General features: G+C 42.4%; 1 protein-coding gene across 2 annotated transcripts in view; it reads left to right on the top strand.

Moving 5' to 3' along the window:
* GNE (glucosamine (UDP-N-acetyl)-2-epimerase/N-acetylmannosamine kinase) overlaps positions 1-23,483 on the top strand; it is a 50,303-nt gene extending 26,820 nt beyond the window's left edge. For both annotated transcript variants that reach the window (XM_045840591.1, XM_045840592.1), the window contains exons 3-12: positions 1,556-2,007; positions 7,783-7,935; positions 8,767-8,979; positions 10,474-10,561; positions 11,788-11,998; positions 14,068-14,197; positions 14,548-14,769; positions 16,543-16,725; positions 18,806-18,922; positions 19,514-23,483. In XM_045840591.1, the coding sequence (XP_045696547.1) occupies positions 1,556-2,007; positions 7,783-7,935; positions 8,767-8,979; positions 10,474-10,561; positions 11,788-11,998; positions 14,068-14,197; positions 14,548-14,769; positions 16,543-16,725; positions 18,806-18,922; positions 19,514-19,749 (2,005 nt within the window). In that variant the 3' untranslated portion in view covers positions 19,750-23,483. The remainder of the gene's footprint in view (positions 1-1,555; positions 2,008-7,782; positions 7,936-8,766; positions 8,980-10,473; positions 10,562-11,787; positions 11,999-14,067; positions 14,198-14,547; positions 14,770-16,542; positions 16,726-18,805; positions 18,923-19,513) is intronic.
* The last annotated feature ends 1,466 nt before the right edge of the window (positions 23,484-24,949 follow it).

Genomic DNA, 24,949 nt, shown 5'->3' with positions numbered 1-24,949 from the left:
CAACTACTTAGATTAAAAAAACTTGTATTAAACTTGGAATAGAATGGAAATTCTTCAGTCTGATAAAGGGCAATTGTAAAAAACCTGTAACTAACATAAAATGTATGCTTTCCTTCTAAAATTGGGAACAAAGTAAGGACTTCCACTTTCACCACTTCTCTTCAACTTGTACTAGTCATCGAGGCCCACACAATAAAGTAAGAAATAGAAATAAAGGCACAGAGACTCTCTATTTACAGACAACATAGCTTGTGTAGCACAATCCAAAGGAATCTGTGAAATGACTGTTAGGATATCCATGTGAGGTAAAGTGATGTAGGTAAAGAATCCTTTGTGATCTCAGAAAATATTAGTGTTAAATGAATTAAGTCAATTACAAAATTGTATGTGTACCATGTTCTCAACCATGTTAAAATATGCATGAAATGGCTAGAAATAAAATCAAAATGATAACACTGATATTGCCAAGTGTAGGTTTATGGATGCTAATTTTCAGTATTTTTCCATTTTTCAATAATAAATATATTACATATTTAGGGAAAAAGCCATACCTTTTAGAATCTCATGATAACACACAGGAAACTTTACAGCATTGCAAATTGCTGTTGTTGTTGTTAATCCATGAAACAGACTTGAAAGTGCATTTCACAGCCAAGTTAATGCTGTAAAACTTTCTTTTCACCCCAATCAGAATCACGCTGCATCAAGCCCTGGCTGGTGTGGCTCAGTGGATTGAGCACCTGCCTTTGAAGCAAAGGGTCACTGGTTCGATTCCCAGTCAGGGCACATGCCTGGGTTACTGGTTGGGTCCCTGGTGGGGGATATGTGAGAGGCAACCACCATTGATGTTTCTCTCCCTCTCTTTCTCACTCCCTTCCCCTCTGTCTAAAAATAAATAAAAAATAAATATATAAAAAAGAATTATGCTGCATCAATAATAACATACAAAGAAAATTCAGGTGATAATTTCCATCATTCAGAAATTTATATTATAATAATATGTCAGATGTACTGGTTCCCTACTATTTTTTTAAATGAGCTTTGCTTTTATAAGTACTTTTTTTTCTATTAAGTAGCATATTTCTTTTAAAAATTTATAAATATATAAAAAAAGTCATGACCATTGTACATTTTGGTCTTTTTTTCCCCTAATAAAATTCTCTCTCAGATAGATCTCCCTCCAGGTCCTCACTGCATAAGTAAGAGTCCCAAGATGCTGCTAGATGGTTATATCTTTTTTTTTTTTCTTCTGTGAAAGAGCTGCTTAGTGAAGCAGTGAGGCAGAGAGTGGCTACTCCATAGTCAGAGCAGCTGCATGGTTACACATTAGTCTGGGCGGTGGCTACAGGGCATGCAGTCAGAAAAATTCATCAAGTGATCCATGCATTTGTGGTCTGTGCTTTTAATTTTTGTAAGTTATACTTCAATTTATTTGAAAAGGACATTTTATAAAATATTTTTCCCTTCAGAGTTGATTTTAGATTGCTTTTCTCATGTTTTTATGGCCCCGTATTTAAGAATATGCTCTCGCATTTTTATTTCTCTCCTGCTTTAGAAATACATACCGCATGATTGAACAGGATGACTTTGACATTAACACCAGGCTACACACGATTGTTAGGGGGGAAGATGAGGCAGCCATGGTTGAGTCAGTAGGCCTGGCCCTAGTGAAGCTACCAGATGTCCTTAATCGCCTGAAGCCCGATATCATGATAGTTCACGGAGACAGGTTTGACGCCCTGGCACTGGCAACATCTGCTGCCCTGATGAACATCCGGATCCTTCACATCGAAGGTGGAGAAGTCAGTGGGACCATCGACGATTCCATCAGACACGCCATAACAAAGCTGGCTCATTACCACGTGTGCTGCACCCGAAGTGCCGAGCAGCACCTGATATCCATGTGCGAGGACCACGACCGCATCCTTTTGGCAGGCTGCCCTTCCTATGACAAACTTCTCTGTGCCAAGAACAAAGACTACATGAGCATCATTCGGATGTGGTTGGGTACGTATCAGACTCTATTCAGTCTAATGGTTGTGTTTGTCTGTGTCGGGTATATTTTATTTTATTTATCATTTTTTAAAAAGATTTTATTTATTTTTAGACAGAGGGGAAGGGAGTGAGAAAGAGAGGGAGAGAAACATCAACATGTGGTTGCCTTTCACATGGCCCCCACCAGGGACCTGGCCTGCAACCCAGGCATGTGCCCTGAGTGGGAATTGAACCGGTAACCCCTTGGTTCACAGGCCAGCGCTCAATCCAATGAGCCACACCAGCCAGAGTCCATGTTGTGTATTATTTAATCCTTTCAGAAACTATCATGGATAGAATATTCCATTAGTAATCAGAAGGCTAATGTTATAGGTCATAGATCTTGCCGTGTGGTTTGACTACCTCTCTGAGACTCACCTTTTCTGTTAAAAAGGCTTAACGGATATTCATACAATGAAATGCCTTTTAATACATTAAATATGTGATGCGTGAATAGTTACAGGGATAGATATTGACACAGCAAAAGGGGGGAAAGCAAGCTATGATATTCATGTATAATATGATGCCATTTCTATGACAACAGTAACAGAATGGAAGATTAAGGGAGTATGTACACCAAGTCATTTATAATATTTGTGTCTGGTTAGTAGAATGATGGGTGTTTTTATTTATGTTTTCCTTTATTTTGTTTTTTAGCACAATGAAAACTTGTTATTTTTAATTTTAATGTCTTTCTTACTTGATTATTGGAATACTTAGATGAGATAATGAATGTTAGAAGTGGTTAGTAAGCTGTAAGTACTTATTAAAAGGGATTTTGATGATTATTATTAAAAGCAAAAGTCATAGTTGTACCTTAGAGTTTATCTTTGTAAATAAGCCTTAAGGTCTGAAATCTTCAATGTTCAATGGTCTAGCCTTCTGTAAATTACCTTTTGCTAATCAGAAGCAAAGATAATAAGTTTACAAACAGAATTTCATTGATTAATTTATAGTGAGAGTACTATCTAGAGGACAAATCAGAAATAATCATCTGGTTAGATATTTAGGACTCTCCTTTTTAAAGAGGTAGATGTGTTGAATAATGAAGTTAATGAATGAATTGATTTGGTGATTGTGTGTATTTTACATCAGACCACATTAAAACAGGAAAGGGATCGGGCTCTTCTGCTCTGTAAATTAATCCATTCTATATATTTCTCATTCTTGGACAGATTTGTAGTTATTAAAAAACCTGACTAGATAATGCAGGTGGAATAAACTTGTCTCTTTAGTTTCTCCTTTTTGTATGCTTCTAAGTAAACATTCTTTTATTCTGTTCTGATTATACTGTTAGCTCTATATGTGTTCTACAAAACTTTGGATTGCTGAAAAACTTGCAGTGAATAGCAAATAATCATTATAAAGTGGAATGCAGCAAGCTTGTATTTGTAGGGCTTAAAGTTCTGTTTAGAACCATGTGAGCAGTATCTTTATGAAAAGAAACATGACAAAATAGCAAAATCTAGATTATAAAAAGACAAACCAGTATGTGTGTTGAGAGGAAGAGAAGGGGCGGGAACAAAACCATGAGCCAGGCCACCTGCCTCTGCCAATAATACATCTGCAAAGTCTGTACCTGCTTCTCATGTTTCCCACACTGCTCATCAATGGGAAAAGTAGTGTTTGGTATGCCTCTCAGAATATGTGACTTTGTAAGCAGAACATTAATAAATAACAGTCCTAATAAAAATATTAGCAAAGTTAAAAAGACATGTTAAATTCCCAGTAATAAAAGAAATGGCACAGTAAATATAGAACTTTAACACAGAACAAAACAATGGCACCTTCATGGAAAGGGCTGGGTGGAGGGGCTGAAGCTGCTGAGGTCTGGAGACAGAGACAGTGATGGTGTCAGAAGTTGTGCATTGAGAAGCAGCTGTAGGCTTTGCACAAAATGAATTATTGCCAGGGTTGGCTAGCTCCAGTTCATTGTCCTGTGTGTTCTTTTTCACTGTTTTTTTGTTTTGTTTTGTTTTGAAGACATCTAGTTCTTTCATTATGATTACTTTCTAAATAGTGCACATGCTTCTTAATCCCACTTCAAGGAGAAGACAACTGAGAAGTGGAAAACTCTCATGGGTTAAAACTGCTGTAACTGCCTCTTCACCTTCCATTGCCCCTTAGCAATAAGTTGTATAGAATGGTCCTGTCGGCAGGGGACTTCTGGAGCTCTATAACATCCTCACTCTCAAAGAAAAATTGGCCGACCCCCCCCCCAAAAAAAAAGCCTCAGAGGTCAGAGACACAGGTACTCCATAGCTGGCTGTATACATTTAGAACTAAGGTTATTTGTGTCCAGCCATGGGGAATTGTGTATGAAAAACTCAACTACTGCATTAAAGGCTGACATCATTCTTCTATTTATGAGTCACGGAATAGCTTATTCACATTATAGAACTGTGCACCATAACAGGGCCAACTTGTGTTATATCCTTTATTGCTATTTCTCTCCCCATAGTTTCTTTTTAAAAAAATGTATTTTATTGATTATGCTATTACAGTTGTCCCATTTTCCCCCCTTCATTCCCCTCCACACCCTCTCCCACCCACATTCCCCCGCTTTAGTTCATGTCCATGTGTCTTAAGTTCTTTAGCTTCCACATTTCCCATACTACTCTTGCCCTCCCCCTGTCTATTTTCTACCTACCATCTATGCTACTTATTCTCTGTACCTTTTCCCCCTCTCTCCTCCTTCCACTCCTCTGTTGCTAACCCTCCATGTGTTCTCCATTTCTGTGGTCCTGTTCCTGTTCTAGTTGTTTGCTTAGTTTTTTATTTTTGTTTTAGGTGTGGTTAATAACTGAGTTTGCTGTCATTTTACTGTACATGTTTTTTATCTTTTTTTCCCCTTAGATAAGTCCCTTTAACATTTCATATAATAAGTGCTTAGTGATGATGAACTCCTTTAATACTTGACCTTATCTGAGAAGCACTTTATCTGCCCTTCCATTCTAAGTGAAAGCTTTGCTGGATAGAGCAATCTTGGATGTAGGTCCTTGCCTTTCATGACTTGGAATACTTCTTTCCAGCCCCTTCTTGCCTGTGAGGTCTCTTTTGAGAAATCAGCTGACAGTCTGTTGGGAACTCCTTTGTAGGTAACTGTCCCCTTATCTCTTGCTGCTTCTAGGATTCTCTCCATTTTAATTGTGGGTAATGTAATTATGATGTGCCTTGGTGTGTTCCTCCTGGGGTCCAACTTCTTTGGGACTCTCTGAGCTCCCTGGACTTCCTGGAAGTCTATTTCCTTTGCCAGATTGGGGAAGTTCTTTATTATTTGTTCAAATAACTTTTCCACTTGTTGCTCTTCCTCTTTTCCTTCTGGTACCCCTATAATTTGGATGTTGAAATGTTTCAAGATGTCCTGGAGGTTCCTAAGTTCTCTTAATTTTTTTGAATTCTTGTTTCTTCATTCTTTTCTGTTTCATTGTTTCTTTCTTCCTTCTGGTCCACTCCATTGATTTGAGTCCCAATTTTCTTCCCATCACTATTGGTTCCCTGTACATTATCCTTTATTTCACTTAGCATAGCCTTCATTTTTTCATCTAATTTGTGACCAAATTCAGCCAATTCTGTGAGCATCTTGATCACCAGTGCTTTGAACTGTGCATCTGTCTGATAGGCTGGCTATCTCTTCATCGCTTAGCTGTATTTTTTTCTGGAGCTTTGATCTGTTCTTCCATTTGGGCCATTTTTTTGTCTTGACGTGCCTGTTACCTATGAGGAGCGGAGCCTTAGGTGTTTACCAGGGCGGGCAATCCCGTAGCCCGGTTGTGACACTGTATGTGGGGCAAGGGTCAGAGAGGGAACAATGGCGCTTGCTCTGCTTTCTGCCAGATTTCAGTCCCTTCTGCCACTTCTCCCAAGCAAACTGGGCCCTTCTGGTGCTGATTCCTGTGTGGGTGGGCTTGTGCACATTCCAGGACCCTGTGAGTCTCTCCAACGAACTCTCTTATGAGGCTGCGAGTCTCTCCCACAGCTGCCTCAACCCCCACAGGTGTTTTCAATATGTGTTTTGAGGCTTTATTTCCCCAAGCTGAAACCCTGGGTTGTGTGGTTTGTCTCACTCTCCAGTTTCGCCAGGTTTATCTGCACTCGAATGTGGGACCACTCGGTCAGCCAGCCACCTTGCACGCAGCAGCCTGCTCCACAATTGCTGCCTCGCTGGGTCCGCCAGCTGCCACCCAACGCCTGGGGCCAGCCGCCACCCCACGCCCGGGGTCTGCCAGCCGCTGCCTCTCTGAGTTCGCCCGCTTCTGTCTTGGGCGCCCCAGGTCTGTCAGCTGCTGCCTTGTGTGCCCGGGGTCCACAAGCCACTGCTTTTTTTGCTGCAACTGCCTAACTCTGTCCCTCCTACCGGTCTGGATGAATGTGTCTATTTTAACTCTTTGGTTGTTGGACTTCCATACAGTTCAATTTTCTGTCAGTTCTGGTTGTTATTTTGTTGTCCTTATTTTGGTTGTGCAAGGAGGCACAGTGTGTCTACCTACGCCTCCATCTTGGCTGGAAGCCCCTCCCATAGTTTCTAATGGCCCTGATCTCTGTCTAGTGACTTAGCTCCATTTATATTGATCACATCTTTCTAGACTTCTGTTTCTGATAGATTCTTTTAGGCCTTTAAGTCTTTTCCCTACTTTGCACAAAAATTTAATAATTATATCTCCCCAAACCCCAGTTTAGAACATAATATAGGGCCAATAATTTTAGAAAATTGCCCTAGGTGGTGTAGCTCAGTGGATTGAGCTCGGGCTGCAAACCAAAGGGTCACCAGTTCAATTCCTATTTAGGGCACATGCGTGGGTTGCAGGCCAGCCCCCCAGTGGGGGTCATGCAAGAGGCAACCACACATTGATGTTTCTCTCCCTCCCTTCCCCTCTAAAAATAAATAAATAAATCTTTTAAAAAATCGGAACCTATAGTCTTTTGAATCAAATACTACTAAAGATTCTTAGTAAAAATTATGTTACCATTAAATGATAAAATAACAGCTACTGTTTGAATTTGGAAATTAATAAACTTACAGTGTAATATAAAGTTGATCATTAAAATTAGTATCACAAAGAAATATATTCTCATTAAAAGTAAGCAGGTGGAGCTCATTTTCAGTTTTATGAGGTAATGTAGGCCCTGTTGATCAGTGCTTTGCTTCTCTGGCAGAGCACTGTCCATCTGAGCCATTCACCCTTTAAATCTTTGCCGAGGAACTGTCCTTGGGATCCCAGCCTGGGATTAGTGAAGCCTGTCTAGGCCTTTGAACAGGCTTAGAAGTACTTGCCATTTGTTGAATCTGGTGGGTGATGGTATGGGGAAGCTCCTGTGTATCTATATGAAATGTATTTAGTGCTCATTCAATCTCTAAATGTCCTGATTTACAACCTAATATTATTCATTGGTATTGCTGATAATTCATTAGATACACTAATGAGAAATTGGGAAGATTCACATTTTTCTAATGCTTTGAAAAATTTGGGATTTGAAACAATAAATTCTAGTGTCTGCTATTTCAAGTTATATATTTTGTTTGTGGTAGCAGGTACCTTTGTTAAATGTGTTGAATCCTTGGACTTGTTGCCATATATTCTGATCATTGGAATCTAATTTGGATGGCTTGCTAAAAATGTAACAAACTGCTTTCCCTTAGCATTTTTAAAAGCACAGACTTTGGAGTCTGTCTTTTGGAATTTGCCTCTTCCTTTGAGATTCTTAACTAATGAAGCAATGTAATGTGGTTGGATTTTCCTTAAACAGGTGATGATGTAAAACCTAAAGATTACATCGTTGCTCTACAGCACCCAGTGACCACCGACATTAAGCATTCCATTAAAATGTTCGAGTTAACACTGGATGCACTTATCTCCTTCAACAAGAGGACCCTAGTTCTGTTTCCAAATATTGATGCAGGTAAAGAGACTTGAAGATGAAAATGTGCCACCTACCTTTCCAGTTTTATGTTCCTATTATGTCTCCTTTTGACTGCCATTCTTACCTTGCTCATTTTATGCTGAAGGCTGCTGTATTCGGAAATGTGTTCCAGTTTTCAAAGGATCACCAATTCTGCAGTAGAGTGAAGAGGCTGTGATGTTTTTGTCAAGTCTAGTAGAAACTTGATAGGAAATAAATACTAAAAAAAGATCTTGCTAATCCTCATTTTCATTTTATGTTAAATCTCTTCCCTCCATTTTGCACTACTAAGAAAATGCAACAGCCAGGAGACAAATCTTAGAAGTCAAGTGTCTTTAGGAATGTAACGACCCCACTAACCACAGTAAAATGGCCATTGTTATGGTTATTTCCTGTTCTCCTATTTATATTAGAGCTAGAGTCTCCAGTTGATCCTCAGGCCTGCCTGTAGGCTTTGGTGTCAGTGAGACCTTAACCATGTTAATGGGGACATGAGGTACCAGTGAGAAAGCCAGAGCAGGAGCTGTCGCATGCTGGTCACCATTAGCTGACACCGCTCATCGCTGAGCTCTTAGGTGCTTTGTGGTAACACAGGCAGGACCCCTTCGCTGCAGTGTCCAGATGTCACCTTTCTCTGATAGAATCCCTGTCTCAGTGTATCTTGAATAATCTTTATTGTTAGGGGAAACAAAGTAGGCTGTTAAAATGACTTTTTCTTGAAAAACTATTATGAGTCTTCATGGGAAGATTTCTTCAAGTGGGGCTGTACTTGCCAATGAAAATTGTTTATCTCATAAACCGTATAACAATTGTTTCTTTTCACTCTCTCAGGGAGCAAAGAGATGGTTCGAGTGATGCGGAAGAAGGGCATCGAGCATCACCCTAATTTCCGGGCAGTGAAACACGTCCCGTTTGACCAGTTCATACAGTTGGTTGCCCACGCGGGCTGCATGATTGGGAACAGCAGTTGTGGGGTACGAGAGGTTGGAGCTTTTGGAACACCTGTGATCAATCTAGGAACACGTCAGATCGGAAGAGAAACAGGTATCTACCTTTGCCTGTATTTCAACTGACTGGCTTAACACATGTGTGTGAATTATTACAAGGTATGCAAATATTATCAACAAGTGAGTGAATGCAGTTAATGACCAATTTTGGCCTAAAATCTATAACTAGCACACAGGGATCACGAAATTTTTTAGGGCTCTACTTACCTTTTTATCGTCTTTGTAATACCACTTAGAGCTAAGAGTTTCTTAGGTAGCTGTGGTGTTTGATGGCAGTGTTTAAGGGAGACTGGAGTTGAACGTGGCATCCAAGCTGTCCTGTAACCTCCATTCCAGTGGGAGGAGAGATCGATGACAAATCAAGGGAAAAAAATTAGGTGGTGTGCTACCCACTTGTGCAGGTCACATTAGGGCGGATAAGAGAAGGCGACTTTTAGATGACACTTCAGCTGAGATATGAATGACAAGGAATTAGCTTCGTGAGGATCGGGAGAAGCAGAGGAAAACACCACTATGAAGGCCAAGCTTCATACATCTGAGAAACAGAGGGGTCCGTGCAGTTGTAGGGCAGTGGGCAAGAAGAGTGAATACAAGATGATGTGAGAGAAGGAGGCAGACCTAGGCCAGGGTAAATACTTTGGGTTTTTTTCTAAGTGTGATGGGAAGCCATTTAACGCAGTATTGTTATTGAAGATGGAAGAAATACACAACATTTTGGCACATTATACTTTATTATTTCAAGAAAGGGAAAAATTCAAGTGAAATGCATAGTTTTGTGCAGTGTACGGAGAAGGTGCTGTGATGATTGAATGTGTCAAAAGTGGTTTGTGAAGTTTTGTGCTGGAGATTTCTCACTGGACCATGCTCCACGGTTGGATAGCCCAGTTGAAGCTGACAGTGATCAAATTGAGACATTGAGAACAATCAACATTATACCACATGGGAGATAGCTGACATACTCACAATATCCAAATTAATGAAGTTATTGGTGAAAATGAAAAATGTGTCTTTTTTAAAAGATTTTATTTATTTTTAGAGAGGGAAGGGAGGGAGATAGAGAGAGAGAAACATTAATGTGCGGTTGCTGGGGGCCATGGCCTGCAACCCAGGCATGTGCCCTGACTGGGAATCGAACCTATGACACTTTGGTTCACAGCCTGCACTCAATCCACTGAGCTATGCCAGCCAGGGCAAAAAATCTGTCTTTTACCTTATGGAAAAAATCATACGGATTTTTTTGACAACCCAATAGATTGATCCACCTTATTGATTACAGTAAGTTTACAAAAACTTAACTGTTTTGGGGAATGAAGGACCCTAGTGCCCTTACCTTTTTGACATAAGGAGATCTTGCTGAGAGTGCTTTAAAGAAAGGTACACAGTAGAAAAGTTGATGTCTCTCTAAAAAGAAGACTTATTTGAAGTCCTCTGGGATTCAGGGATAATTATGAGCATAACACACTGCTAATTTCTTTATTCTTTGGGTATTCCCACTTCTGAATCATGGCACTGTGTCACTGGGTTTACCTAGGGGAGAATGTCCTTCATGTCCGGGATGCTGATACCCAAGACAAAATATTGCAAGCGCTGCACCTGCAGTTTGGGAAACAGTACCCTTGGTGAGTACGTACCCTTTTTTTAAAAGCGCTTTAAAAGAGGAGCTGCCTTCGGCACCATTTCCAAGCTGTGACCACTGTTTCACCCCTAACAGAGCTCTCATTCTCCACCCCTGGGCCCCCAGCTGGTGGGGAGACGGGGCTTGTTAACATATGCCTATTGTTCTGCCAAGGGGTCCGATGGAGAATAATTTTTTTATTTGTCTCAGTTAATTAACATAGCTAGGAAATAGGTCTTTAGCCTGTTTTGATTTTCCGTAAACATTAGAAAGTAATGTAACTGATTTTATTTAAAAATAGTTTCACTCAGCATTTTAATGTAGACTGCCCTCCTTTCTATTTCAAATTAATGAGATTTTCCTGTATTTGAATGTTTTTCCCTGAATGTAACTTTTCCCCCATGAATGTAAAGATGAAAACTTAAAAAAATAAAATTCGGTGGCACGGGCTCTCTCTGGCTCTGGGGATGCCTGGACGATCGTGCTGCAGCTGCCTGCGTTTCCCAAAGGACGGTATTTTGGATGGGAAGGAACTCTGGGTGCAGCCTAGGGTCGGACTGGCCTGGCAGAGGGTGGCGGGGTTATTCTTTGGGTGTTCTAGAGGGAACAGGCTCTGAGGCAGAAGCCTGACATTCTTCTAAAATTGTGTAGCTTTTGTATCTTACTGCTTTTGTTTGTAAACTAACCCTACAGATTAAGATAATTAAAAATAATGGGGGAGGGGGGTAGAGGCTGGGAAAAGGTAGAACTCAGGTGTTAGAGTTTAGCCTTAAATGATAGGTTTAAGTGATTAAAGCTGTAACTAAAGAGTTAACGAGTTTAGCCTTAATTGAGAGACCTAAGTGACTAATGCACGTGGAAAGCTGTTATTCCAAAACTATGAAGCTTTTGAATACTCTTTTCCTTTATCACCAAAAAAAAAAAAAAAATCATTGTCTCAAACTGTTATATGCTGAAATTGGCTTAACAAAGATACTTTTTCTTTGATAATATAAGCATCTTTTAATGGTATCTCAGGTTGGAAATAGCTGTATTTCAATCAACAATGGAATTAGACATTACACTGCTGATAGGAAGCTGCTGTGTTGCTGAAGAGATCCAGATGTTGTTATCTTAAAAGGAAAAAGTACAAACTGTTACCTCGGGTCTGAGATGCCATCAATACCGTGTCCTCCGTATCACTTAGCGTGTGTGAGAAAAGCATTTAACTTGACTTTTTGGATATTGCAGTTCAAAGATATATGGGGATGGAAATGCTGTTCCAAGGATTTTGAAGTTTCTGAAATCTATTGATCTTCAAGAGCCACTGCAAAAGAAATTCTGCTTTCCTCCTGTGAAGGACAATATCTCTCAAGACATTGACCATATTCTTGAAACTCTGAGTGCTTTAGCTGTTGATCTCGGTGGGACAAACCTCCGAGTTGCCATAGTCAGCATGAAGGTAAAAGAACGCCTAAGGTCTTCACTCTATATCCCATACAAGTAATTGATTTTTAAAAAGTACAGTTGGGAGGGCTAGAAACACACATGGAAGGGTGTAACCATTTGCCCACAGTGCTGACTTTCTGGGTCCGTCACAATGTCTGTCATTGTTTTATTAATCAGTAACACTCCAAGGGAGTGAGATTCTCTGGGAGGCCAAGGGAGGGCACTTGAGTTGACAAGGCCCCAGAGAGGCTTTTGCCACCCAGGAGACCGGAAGCTGTATTGGTTATCAGTGTGGATTAGGGAGTGTGTCGGCGACTTACCGCGGGAGGAGGGTGTGGGCTGGTGTGAGGGGACTTGCATCTCCTCTACACATGACTTTGGCTGAGCACAGCATGCCTTCAGCCCCTTCACCGAACCATCACCCGGTGTCGACCGAACTTGAGAGAGCCTTCATAAAAACACCACGGCGTCCATGTTAAAGTGCTCTTTAATGATTTAACAAGAAAAGTCTTCGTTTGAAATCCAGTCTGTGTATAGTTTCAGGAGCTCATTAGAAATAGCAGACCTTACATGTAGAGTTGTTTAGAAAAGCAGAACAAAATACAATTTCTTCAAGAGAAGCCAGAAGGCCTCCTTTATTAATAATCTTTACAAGGTATTCATAGAAGAATATTTTCTTAACATAAGATGTATACCATGTCAGTGGCCAGCACCCCTCACAGTACAAATTCTAGAGGCGTCACCACTGCAATCAAGAGGAAAGGAAGGCTGTCCTCCACACCGTTGCTGCACATGATTCTGGAAGTTAGGAGGGACTAAGGCATGGAACAAACAGCAGAAATGGAGATTGTGGACAGGGTAAAATGGTGTTATTTATAGGCAATGTGAATAAACAATGTTATAGAATTAATAAAACAACTGAGTAAAATGGCTAGATATTACGATAAATATATAAATGTCAGTAACTTCCTACTGGTTTGAAATTGCAGGCAGAGATTTCAGTTTCCCTCTCGGTGGGTGTTTGTGAACCCTGATTGCAGAGTAGCATCATCTGGAAGCTTTAAAAAAATACGCAGATGCCTGCTCCCACCCCAGACCGATTGCACTGGACTCGCTGCGGGTGGAGGCCAGGCACCAGTATTGGTTCAGAGCTGCCCAGGTGCGTCTGATGCACAGTGAGGGCTGAGAATCACAACTTTGGATTATTTTTAATAGCAACCATTAGTGACAGCCTTAACCTTTGTCATGGTTTTATATAAAACTCCATGCATAGCAGAAGAATGGAAAAAGAGATCCTACTCAGAACAATGCAACAAAAACTTCTAAGAATAATCTAAACCAGACAACTATGTGATCTATATAAAGGAAATTATAAAACTTCACTGTAAAATGTAAATGCTTGAGAAATATCTTGGCTGGAAATGCTGAGTGTTGAGTGTCAGCACTTTCGTAATTGAAATATAAATTTAGCAGAATTCTAGTCAACATTTCAATGAAATTTTTAAAAGTTTAACAACATTATTGTGAAGTTTACTTAAGATAATGCCCAAGTGAGAAGAACAAAGAAAAAAATTTAAAAACAAGAACAATTAGGAGGGACTATCCCTGATTGGTTGGTACTAAAATCTATCACAAAACACAGTAATTTATGTGTCATGGTGCCATACGATCATTGGCTCCAGTTATGGGAGAGGATTAAAGCTTAAGTGCTTAGGACATTTACTTAGTTGCCTCAGTATTTAAGCAAGGAAAATTTGTCAGCCTGAGAGAGTAACATATGACCTTTTAACGAAGATTCAGATTAGCCAACATTGACCTTATGCTTAGGGAGGGGTCTATCCGGGTGGCCAGGAGTTGTCCTTGCTTCAGTAGCCATGTGCCAGAAGGGCTTCTTGGGGAACGACTTGGGTGTATCCTGGGGCTGACGCAGCCAGCGGTGGCTGCCTCTGAAGCGGTCCTCTGTATCTGTGGAACTGTCCCATGGCATCGTCTGCTTTGTCATGCAATAGGCCAAGAGATTCACTGTGTGTGCTCCTTAGCTGAGACCAGTGCGGCAGACGGTGGTGGTGTTTTCTCTTTCAGGGTGAAATAGTTAAGAAGTATACTCAGTTCAATCCTAAAACCTATGAAGAGAGGATTAACTTAATACTACAGATGTGTGTAGAAGCTGCAGCAGAAGCTGTAAAACTGAACTGCAGAATTTTGGGAGTAGGTAAGATTGTGAATTACGTATCCAAGCGATGTTCATTTTTACGTACAGAACTTCCTGAGTTCTGCTGCACGACTCAGTATCAAGTCCCTGCCTGCCCTGTGCACGGATGGCTCCGGGTCCTGTCTGTGGGCCCCGGGCACAAGGCCTTCCCAGGCCTTTGGGAAGCGTTGATAGTGTTGTGTCTACGGGGGCTACAGATTTAGCTTGGACTGCTTGTTGTTTTCTGCAGTCCTTGGTAATGTCTTCAGGTTTGCTGGGTGAATCAATCGGTGTTCCAAGCCCAGAAAGTCGGCACACTTTCTAAGATTGCTCATTAGAATGATCTCCCTCGTGCTCGTGGTGGGGCGCAGGTGTCTCCACAGGCGGCCGTGTAAACCCCCGGGAAGGCATCGTGCTGCACTCGACCAAGCTGATTCAGGAGTGGAACTCGGTAGACCTCAGGACGCCCCTGTCTGACACTTTGCATCTGCCCGTGTGGGTAGACAATGATGGCAACTGCGCCGCCATGGCAGAAAGGAAATTTGGCCAAGGAAAGGGCCTGGAAAACTTCGTGACACTTATCACAGGCACAGGTAAGCAGAGGAGTCAGAAACGGCTGCTGCAGGAGCTGGAGTGTGTGTCGGGCACACCATCAACACCCAGCCAGGCAGCGGACAGCTTCGCCTTGGCCTGCTTGAGCAGAGAGGCACACGGGAGAGCTGAGGGTCTGCTCAGGTCTTTTCTGAGCATGTACATGGCCTTCTAAAAGCTTCTCATTCCCCAGCTTTTCCTCCCAGTCTTTTTGGTTAGTATATTGTTTGCCCCCACCGTTACCTATTTCCCTAACCAATGGGGGCTAATTAGTATATTTTGCCTTTAGATGTTTTGACAAATGGCCCTTGGGCAGCCCCCTGAGCCCTGGGTGAGTTCTGAGGTAGGTGCGAGAAAGGCAGGCCCATTGAGCTGGTCAAAACAGACCACCCAGTTCTTTGAGAGTAAGGTTAGTTCAGCTCCCTCTGGCACAGCCATCTGTGCTGGGGACGGGGGCTGCTGGTTCAAGGCCGTGCCACTTCCTGGGGAGGAGAAGGTGATGGGGCCAGAAAATGCCAGAAAGCTCTTAGTAACATTCAGTTGTTTTTTTCTTGATTAAGCATTCCTCTGGTGGTTGCAAACTTCTGGTTAGTGTCCAGAGTTCCAAAAAAGTTGATTCTGATAGTTTTTGTCAGTTTATTCGTTGCTTTAGTGGAGGGATGAACTTTTGGAGTTCCCTACTCTGCCATATCTGCCGATGTCCTGGTTCGTTTTTTAAATGAGGAGACAGCCTCAGCTGTGCATGGTCAAGCCAGCATTCGATCCCGGATACGGTTACCTTCAAAACTGGTGTGCCCTTAACCCTGCATTAGGCTGCCTCCCTGTTAAGCTCATACACTTCTCTTGGCCTCAGACACAGTTCTAGCAAGCTTGGCCATCATTTCCTAGCACAGAGCAGTTAATGAGCTGCAGATGAGAGGGGTGGAGTTTGAGGAGATGTCACAAGAGGTAATAGGTAGCAGGACAACTGAAAAGCAGAGCCCACTAAGGCGAAATGTCCTTTACTCCTTAGTAACCCTAAACTCCGTAAGAAGACAGCTACTGATTTTTATAATTACTGAAGCATAGACTTTTTTAGGCCTGATGGTATTAAGAAGAGGCAAAACATATTTCATATCTGTTTAAGAAAGCAGGAGGTATTTGATACCTTAAAAAGATTGTCTTCCCCAAAGCAGATAAGAGTTTAGGTGTGGGCATTTTATTCGGGCCGTGACCCCGAGCAGGAGTGAGGGAGCGGGAAGAGCAGAGCAGAGGAGCAGGAGAGCCGTCAGAGGACACGGTGTCCGAGCTGCCTTGAGGGCAGCGGGGGCTGAAATCTACCAGAACCTCCCCGGAAGCCTGCAGAGACCATCCAGGATTGTCCACTTGGATCTGCCGGCTCCTGTCTTGCCTTGGTTGAGGGTTGCTTCTGGGGCACGGTGTTTACATGGCTGACGAAGCTCCTCAGCATCGGAGGAAGCCTTGGTGAGAATAGTGGGGAGTGTGGGTACACTGCCATCACAGGTGAGGCCAAGCGCCACAGACCTGTCCACAGCAGCTGTGGTTGAAATCCACTGAGCCAAGCAGCTGCCACACAGGGTATCAGGATCTGCCGAAATTATCCCCTTCCAAAATGATTCCAAGTAAGGTTTTGGTACTCAGTAAATTTCAGCTATCTAAGAATTAAGTGTTATATAGAACCTCATGTCCCAAAGCTTTCCTTAACATGAGGCACTGCCATATCAGTTTGCTGTTGCATTGAAGAGCCACCTCAACGACTGCTTCTCTCACTGTAGGAATTGGCGGGGGAATCATCCATCAGCACGAGCTGATCCACGGAAGCTCCTTCTGCGCGGCGGAACTTGGCCACCTTGTTGTGTCTCTAGACGGGCCTGATTGCTCCTGTGGGAGCCACGGCTGTATCGAAGCGTATGCTTCTGGAATGGCCTTGCAGAAGGAAGCAAAAAAGCTACATGACGGTTGGTTCTTTCTCCCGAGGAATTAAATAGCCAAAGGTAGAAAAGTACTTCAAAGCAGATATTCTGGAGAGAGGAACACTGAAGCCAGAAATTTTAACCGTCTCCTGCCTACAAGAAAAGGAGGTTCTCAGACTGAAGCGCCAGAGGCTCCTTGGTCCTGACCTGTGTTAACAATTCTTCCTCTCCAGTGGTGGAGATGGCGGGGGTCTTGAGCTCCAGGATAGCGGGGAAGATTTCTTTCATTTTTGTTTTCCCAGGCCCTAGCACAGCATAGGTACTTAATACACATTTTAATGAAGAATTAAATGGAGGGATGTATTACACTTTTTGAATTCTAAAAGGTCTGTTTGCATTAAAGCTGTTTCTGGACATGTTATAAAAGTCAGGATGGTTTCCAGTCTAATGCAAGAGGAAGTCATTTAGTATCGTGATAGAATGTCTCCAGTGCAGTGATGATGCCCAAGAAATGCTTAGAAGGACACCGGTGTGCCCTCCCACCCTCTCCGTGTGGTGAGGGGAGCATGAGGGTGCTGTCCCAAGAGGTCAAGAGTCAGAGGGTAAACAACCAGTGAGGCAAGTTTGGATGAGCAAGGGAACATTTCCAAGCTTGGGAAACAGCGTTGTCAGTGCATAAAGGGTGGAGTATACTGTAGTAAGAGGTAAGCCAGAATCAGCAGCCAACAAAGAAACCACTGAAAAGTTTTAGGGGAAAGATTCAGTCATATCTGAATTGTAGATTCTTCACTGAACTGTAACTTTTTGTTTTCTGGGAGGAAAATGGTAGTTGAATGGAGGGCAGCTTTAAATGGGACACTTCTGTAGAGCGACTTCCAGTTTTCTGGTTGGACAAGCTGGGGCTGGGAAGGTGAGATGAAGCACAGGTTTCGGTGGCAGAGAGACAGCCGTGTGCAGGTGGAAAGGCGTGGGGGACAGCCGGCTACAGGGCTCTGATGCTCAGGGGAGAAGACTAGGCCAGAGGAGGGGTGTGGGAATCAGCCCCGAGGAGGCAGTATAACCTCCGGAAGAGACTTGGAAGGAGGCAAGAGTCAAGAGTCAAGAAGGGAATCCTGCAAAACAGCATTCGAGGGTGGGAGGAAAACCAGGAAAGGGGAAAGTCATGGAAGCCAAAAAGGGGGAGAGTGTTTCAGGGAGAGTGTAGTAGGTAGTGTCGAATGCTGCTGTGAATGAGAGAAAATTGGCAAAGTTCATTGGCTCTGTCCACGAGGGCATCATTTGAAGCCCTGAAAAATGTTTTCAGCCTCATTTTTATCATCACCCCCGACAAGGAGCCTGTTCAGATGTTTTTTCTTGATCATCTCACCCCATGAAACTCTAATACCCCAGAAAGATTCTCTGTTTATGCAGTATCTACATAAAAAGATTATTTTTGCCCCCTTAGGGGAAAGTGCCTATCTTTAAGTTCAAACAGTGCGGGGCAGAAGCCTAACTACACTGAGACGGAAGTGGAATCTGTGAGCACACAGGAATGGGAGCTAAGGCTGAGGAGGAGGCAGATCCATCTGGGTCGGTGACTGGCAGAGCGAGGGACAGAAAGGCAGGGACTCCAGATTACAGAAATACCCGGTGTTTTTTTTAGCTTTTACTTTGGCCCATGCCTGACTAAGTACTTTATGGTCCATTATGTCATTTAACCCCTAAAATAATCCTGCTAGAGTAGGTATTATTACAGTATGGCCCCAGTCTCACAGAGGGGACAAACACGGAGGTGATGTGACATGGACAGGGTCGTGCAGCTTGAGATGACAGAGCTGGAGACTGAACCGGGTCCGTGTCTGTGCCTTAGGCACTGTGCATTCCCGCCATAGGACGCGGGGGCTAGGAGGGTGAGGAGGGGGTTCTGAGCAGAACTGGGGACATCCTGGGCGATGTATAACCAAACAAGAGGGTGGCGGCAAGGGGATATGCGTGGATGTTTATGGATGGTGAGCTTTGCAAATGTGAAAGGAAAATACTGCCTTCCCATTTGGGGGCTTGCTGCCCACCGGCACAGTTGTAACCTTGGCCTCCCCACAGGCGGCCACAGCTCATTAATGACTGCTTCTTATCTCTGCTCCAACAGAAGACCTGCTTTTGGTGGAAGGGATGTCAGTACCAAAAGATGAAGCTGTGGGGGCGCTCCACCTTATCCAAGCTGCGAAGCTTGGCAACGTGAAGGCCCAGAGCATCTTGAGAACAGGTGAGTTTCGGCTCCTGGCAGCTCCGGCGCAGGGGACAGGCCCTCGGACCACCCAGGGCTCCCCCAGATGCCCACCTTCCCTCAGGAGTGGTGCTCTTGAGTGTTTATTCAGAGGTCCTTTTCCTGCCTAGTGAGGGGAAGAAAAGGGAATCGCCTTCAAGGTATTTGGCAGCACTGCCTTTTTTAAACAGGTTTTTTTTGTTGTCGAGTTTTACAACTATGATGAAATGACTTATTTTATAGGAAATTTAGAGAAATAATGAGAGTTAAGGAAAAGTGTCACTGAATTTTACTGGTCAGAAATATCAACTGCTAACATTTCCTTCCAGTATTTCTAACTTTTTAGAGAAATTTTTTTAGAGAAATTTTTTAGTTGAGGTCCCATAGTATGGTATATGCAATTTTATACCCAGCTTTTTTCATTTCAAAGTATCCCATGGTCATTTTCTTCCATCAGGAGTAAGGCATGAACAGCTTCACAAGTACAGCTTCTGGTTACCCAGTGGGAATGTTCCCAGCTGCTGGCTCTGCAACCTTCCCCTTGGGCTTTTTTTATTTGATTTCCTTCCTGAAACTTTTGTTTTCCTGTAGCTGGAACGGCTCTGGGTCTTGGGGTTGTGAACATCCTCCACACTGTGAATCCTTCCCTCGTGATCCTCTCCGGAATCCTGGCCAGTCACTACATCCACACTGTCAAAGACGTCATCCGCCAGCAAGCCCTGCCCTCCGTGCAGGACGTGGACGTGGTGGTTTCGGACTTGGTGGACCCTGCCCTGCTCGGGGCCGCCAGCATGGTTCTGGACTACACGACGCGCAGGATCTACTAGGCTTCCCGGTAGTGGACACAGACCGAAACTAGAGCTCCTTAACGGAATCAGGTTATCTTTTAGATGCACATTTCTTAAAAAGCAAATTTGATTACTTAAATTTGATACCTAGCAGGTGACTTTGGCAGAGAAATTTGTGCTTGTAGTCCCCTCTTCCACAGTCACCTATCCCCATCCCCATTTTTGTAGATGTTGCTTTTTCTTGGGTCATTTCAGCTCAGACCCTACAAATGCCACTCACAGTTTTCTGTGCCAGCAGGAGCTACAGTAGCTTTTGGCCTCTGCTTACTAGATGTACCCCTCAGACATGCAGGCCATGCTTGGGAATGTGACCTTGAGACTGGAGTTTGGATTATTAATCCTTCCTCCTCTGACCCTAAACTTAGATGGCAAAAAGGCATCTAGTCAGGAAACAAAAGCAAATCTCACCTTGGAAGGCTTAAGTGCACTTTTCTTTAAGTGCCCAGTTTGATAAGCTTCAAACATATATGCAACTGTGAAATCATTACCACAATCATGACATTGGACATACCTGTCACCGCCCCCCAAGGTCGCTTGTTATTACTCTCCCAGAACCGTGAGAAACTTCAGACCAGGGATCTGAACTACAGTGGCCTTAGCGACCTTGTACTTATCTTCTTAAGGACAGCTGAGAAGCCACTAGGACTTACAGCCTCTGAAAGGAGATTAACTGTCCCAAAGGGTTTTTGCTACTGACAAGCAGACACCTCTCCCTTCAGTAACTTCTCATCCTACATGGAACTTGGCCCCGGAGTGCCACAAGGGCAGTGTCTGTGTCAGACCTGGAGCCCACATCCATGAGTCTGGGTTCCAGCTAAGTGAGATTCCGTGCTTTCACTGCTGTCAAGATACAAAGGCCAAGGTTCTTGCTGTCAGTTGCAACCTGGAAGAAAAACTAATAGCCACCATTTATTAAGTGCCTACTGTGTGCCAGGCTCTGAACTAGGTCCACCTCAGATACATTATTCTAAATGTTTGCAGCCTGTAAAACAGGTGTTTTAATTCCCAGCTTACGGAATCCCAAACTGTCTTAGTGTTTAAACATACCTAAAGTTATGTCTCTAGTGAGTCTGAGACAGGGTTTGATCCCAGGTCTCTCTGCTTTTTCTGCTAAGCCACACAACCTCTCATCAACAGTTTTCAAATTGTGAATATATTCGGCTTTACTGCAGACTGGCAGAAGCTTTATTTAGTATCTTATTAGTAATGCCTTGACTTGTCCATGGCACTATCTGTAAATAGATTATTTAATCAAATATTCTGTGTGGTGTCAATTTTGCCAGTGATAGATTTTATGGATACTTTCAGATGACCTAAAAAAGGATATGCATAAGTTTCTCAGATTATTATTTTAGGAGAACCTCAAGATTTCTACAATACATTGTTTCAGTATTAGCGTATAAAATAAAGTGAAGGAATCAGTATTACATTTGATATATTACTTACTTCCTGGTGAGTTAATGTGAAAAGATAGACTGACTGATTCTTAGAACTTTCTACCAGCCCTGAATAATCTCCAGGTCCTGGTTATTGCTGAAACATTCCTGGTGATCCCTGGGAGGGAAGCTGGTCTGCTCAGCCGGCCATCAGTGTCTGCGGCCAGATGGTGTACTGTGAAGGGGCGTCAGTTGTTCCTTGGTGAAATCCATAACCACTTTCTACACCAGACAATTGCATTGCCACCCAAATATATGAAGGATGGTACTGAATCTAAAACCAAATCTTAGTTTTTAAGTTCATGGAAAGACTAATATATTCCAACATAATTATTATATATGGTTAACAATCATATCTTAATTTATTTTAATGTAAATATTTTTGTTACTGAGCCAAATTCTAAAGAAAAAATAAATATATTTCCTTGCGGAAATCCTAGCACTTTTATTTTGTTTTATTCTTAAATTAACTCACTAGCTAAAAGCCTTTCCCTTCCCAGAAGAGATTTACATTGTTGCAGCGCTTACTTTTTGAAGGTCATGTAACTTCTGTAAGGCATCTAATATTGGTTTCTTAACCAAAAAAAAAAACCTTTGATAATATAATTACTATGTATATTTTACAGAATTTGTTTCTTGTGATAACTTTTAAGATCTACTTTCAAATATATGATATAGTATTAACTATAGTTAGCCATGCTGTGTATTATATCCCCATGGATTACTTATTTTGTAACTGGAAATTTGTACCTTTTGACCCTCTTCACCCATTTCACTCACCATCTACACCACCACCTCTGGCAACCACCAGTCCACTGTGGTTTATTGTGAGCTTGGTTTGTTTTTTTTCTTTAGATTCCACATTTAAGTGAGATCAGACAGTATCTGTCTTTCTCTAATTTATTTCACTTAGCATAATACCCTCATGGTCCGTCCATGTTGCATATGGCAAATTTCGTAGGTTTTATGGCTGAAGAATAATCCATTAGATATACAGCATGATTTCTTTATCTGTTCATTTCCATATCTCAGCTAGTGTAAATAACGAAGTGAACACAGGGTGTGTATATCTTTTAAGTATTTTTGTTTTCTTCAGATACTCAGAAGTGGAACTGCAAGTCTTATGGATGCTCTACTTTTAATTTTTTTGAGGCGTCCCTGCACTGTGTTCCATCGTGGCTGCACCAGTGTACATTCCCACCAACAGAGCACGGGGGTTCTCTGCTCCGCATCCTCGCTAACATTCAGTGTTTCTTGTCTGTTTGATAGCAGCCATTCTAACAGGTGTGAGGTTTTGATTTGCATTTCCCTGACTAGTGATATGGAACATCTTTTCACGTACCTGTTGGCCATCTGTATGTCCTTTTTAGAAAAATATTCAGGTCCTCTGCTCATTTTTTAATCACATTGGGGTTTTTACTATTGAGTTCTATGAGTTCTTTATGCTCAATTTTGGATATTAACCCTGTATCAGATATGATTTGCAAATATTTTCTCCCATTCAGTAGGATGCCATTTTGTTGATGGTTTCCTTTGCCATGTGGAAGCTTTTAAGTTTGCTATAGTTCTGTGTTTACTTTTGCATTTGTGGCCTTTGCTTTTGGTGTGAAATCCAAAGAATTATCACTGAGACAGAAGTTGAGGAACTTACAACTGCCTGTTTTTTAGTTCTATGGTCTCAGGTCGTACATTCAAGTCATTAACCCATTGTGAGTTAATCTTTGGGGTGTGTGGGGCAGCATCATGGTCCACTTTCTTTCTTTTATATGTGCCTGTCCAGTTTTCTCAATGCAATTTATTGACTGTCCTTTCTTGATTGTATATTCTTGGCTCCCTATGTTGTAAATTAATTGACCATATATGTGTGGGTTTATTTCTGGGCTTTCTATTCTGTTCCATTGATGTATGTGTCTATTTTTATGCCGGTACCATACTGTTTTGATTTCAATGGCTTTGTAATATATTTGGAAATCAGAGAGCATGTCTCTAACTTTGTTCTCCTTTCTCAAGACCACTTTGGTATTCAGGGTCTTTTGTGGTTCCATGTAAATTTTAGGATTGTTCTATTCTGTGAAAAATTCCAGTGGAATTGTGATAGGAATTTCATTGAATCTGTAGAATGCTTTGAGTAATATGGACATTTTTAACAATTTTAATTCTTCCAGTCCGTGAACACAGAATATCTTTCCATTTGTGTTGTCTTCAATATTCACCAATGTCAGATAGTTCTCAGTGTGCAGGTTTTTACCTTAATTAAATTTATTCCTAAGTATTTTATTCTTTTTAATGCAGTTGTAAATGGTATTGTTCTCTTTCTGATATTAATGTATTGAAACAGAATTGTGTACATTGGTTTTGTACCTGCAACTTTACTGAATTCATAGATTCTAACTTTTTTGGTGGAGTCTTTAGGGTTTTCTATACATATCATGTCATTTGCAAGTAGTGACAGTTTTAGTTTTTCCTTTCCAACTTGGATTCCTTTTTTTTTCTTCTTGCCAAGTTGTTCTGGCTATGACTTCCAGTGCTATATGTTCAATAACATTTAAAATTTGACATAAAAAGCCAAGTGATCTGATTTGAGAGTTTTGAAAGTAAATGCTGAGCACTCATTGAGTCCCTGGGACCAACTCCCTTTTATGTAGCCCCATGTGGGTGGTGTAGGTTTTAGAAGTAATCCTTGTCACAAACTACCTCAAAATTTGAGGCTTAAACAGTAATTGTTTTCTCTCATGGTTCCTGTGGGTCGGGAGTTTGGGAAAGGCTCTGCTTGGCAGTTCTGCTGCAGGGCGTCTGATCCACTTACACAGTCAGTGCCTGCCGCTGGAAGAGCAGGAGGCGGGGACACTAGGCACTGGCCAGATCTCTCTCTCTGCTTGTGGTTTCGGGTCTCTCCAGGTGGGCTGGTTTGAGCTTCTTCACAGGGTGACGGCCTCCGGGTACAGAGCATTTTTACATGGTGGCTCAAGGATTGCCAGAGCTTTGTTGTGTTCCAACGAGCCAGCTGTCAGCTGCACTGCCTTTTATGACCTAGCCTTGAAAGCCACACAGTGTTACTTGTCACATTATCCAGTCACCTCTTGATCTGAGGAATGTCAGAAGACTATACTGACATTTTACAACTGCCACATCCACTTCAAGAAGCCCATTTGGTATGGGAGGCAAGACCAATCCAGATGGCACCACCAAGAGAATACCAAAAGGTAAACTGCCTTGCACAGGGGGCCTTGGGAGCTCAGGGGAGGAAGGGAAGCATTGTGGAGGTGGCCTTCAAGCTAGTTCCTGATTTTGACATTTTAAAAATCGATTTGAGGGAGAAACATCAATTTGTTGTTCCACCTACCAAGCGTTCATTGGTTGCTCCTTATTTGTGCCCTGACTGGGGATGGAACAGCAACCTTCGTGGCTCAGGGTGACACTCTAACCAACTGTGCTGCCCGACCAGTGCCGGATTTTGACATCTTGAATGGCATTAGCAAGGCTCAGAAGGAACAAATCGTTGGTGAACAGTGAGTTACTGCATGACTGCAGTCTGGGGTGGCTACAGGGGAGAAACGAGCAGAGAGGCTAGAATTGTGGGCAAGGCCAAGGAATGCCCAAGTTAGAAGCTTGGAAAGGGGGAGGTAGGCAGGAAAGTAATGAAGGTTCCTCTCCCCTTCAGACAGTTGCCACAGGAGAGGCGGTGGACGTTCCTTCTTCACAATGGCAAGGCCCGCCTGAGGGTGGCATTGCAGGAGTTTACA

Source organism: Phyllostomus hastatus, unplaced genomic scaffold, assembly GCF_019186645.2.
Source record: "Phyllostomus hastatus isolate PE091 unplaced genomic scaffold, TTU_PhHast_1.1 phas_contig_34, whole genome shotgun sequence".
NCBI lineage: Eukaryota > Metazoa > Chordata > Mammalia > Chiroptera > Phyllostomidae > Phyllostomus > Phyllostomus hastatus.
The sequence above is the reverse complement of the archived record's forward strand: the minus strand, read 5'-3'. Positions and strand labels throughout refer to the sequence as shown.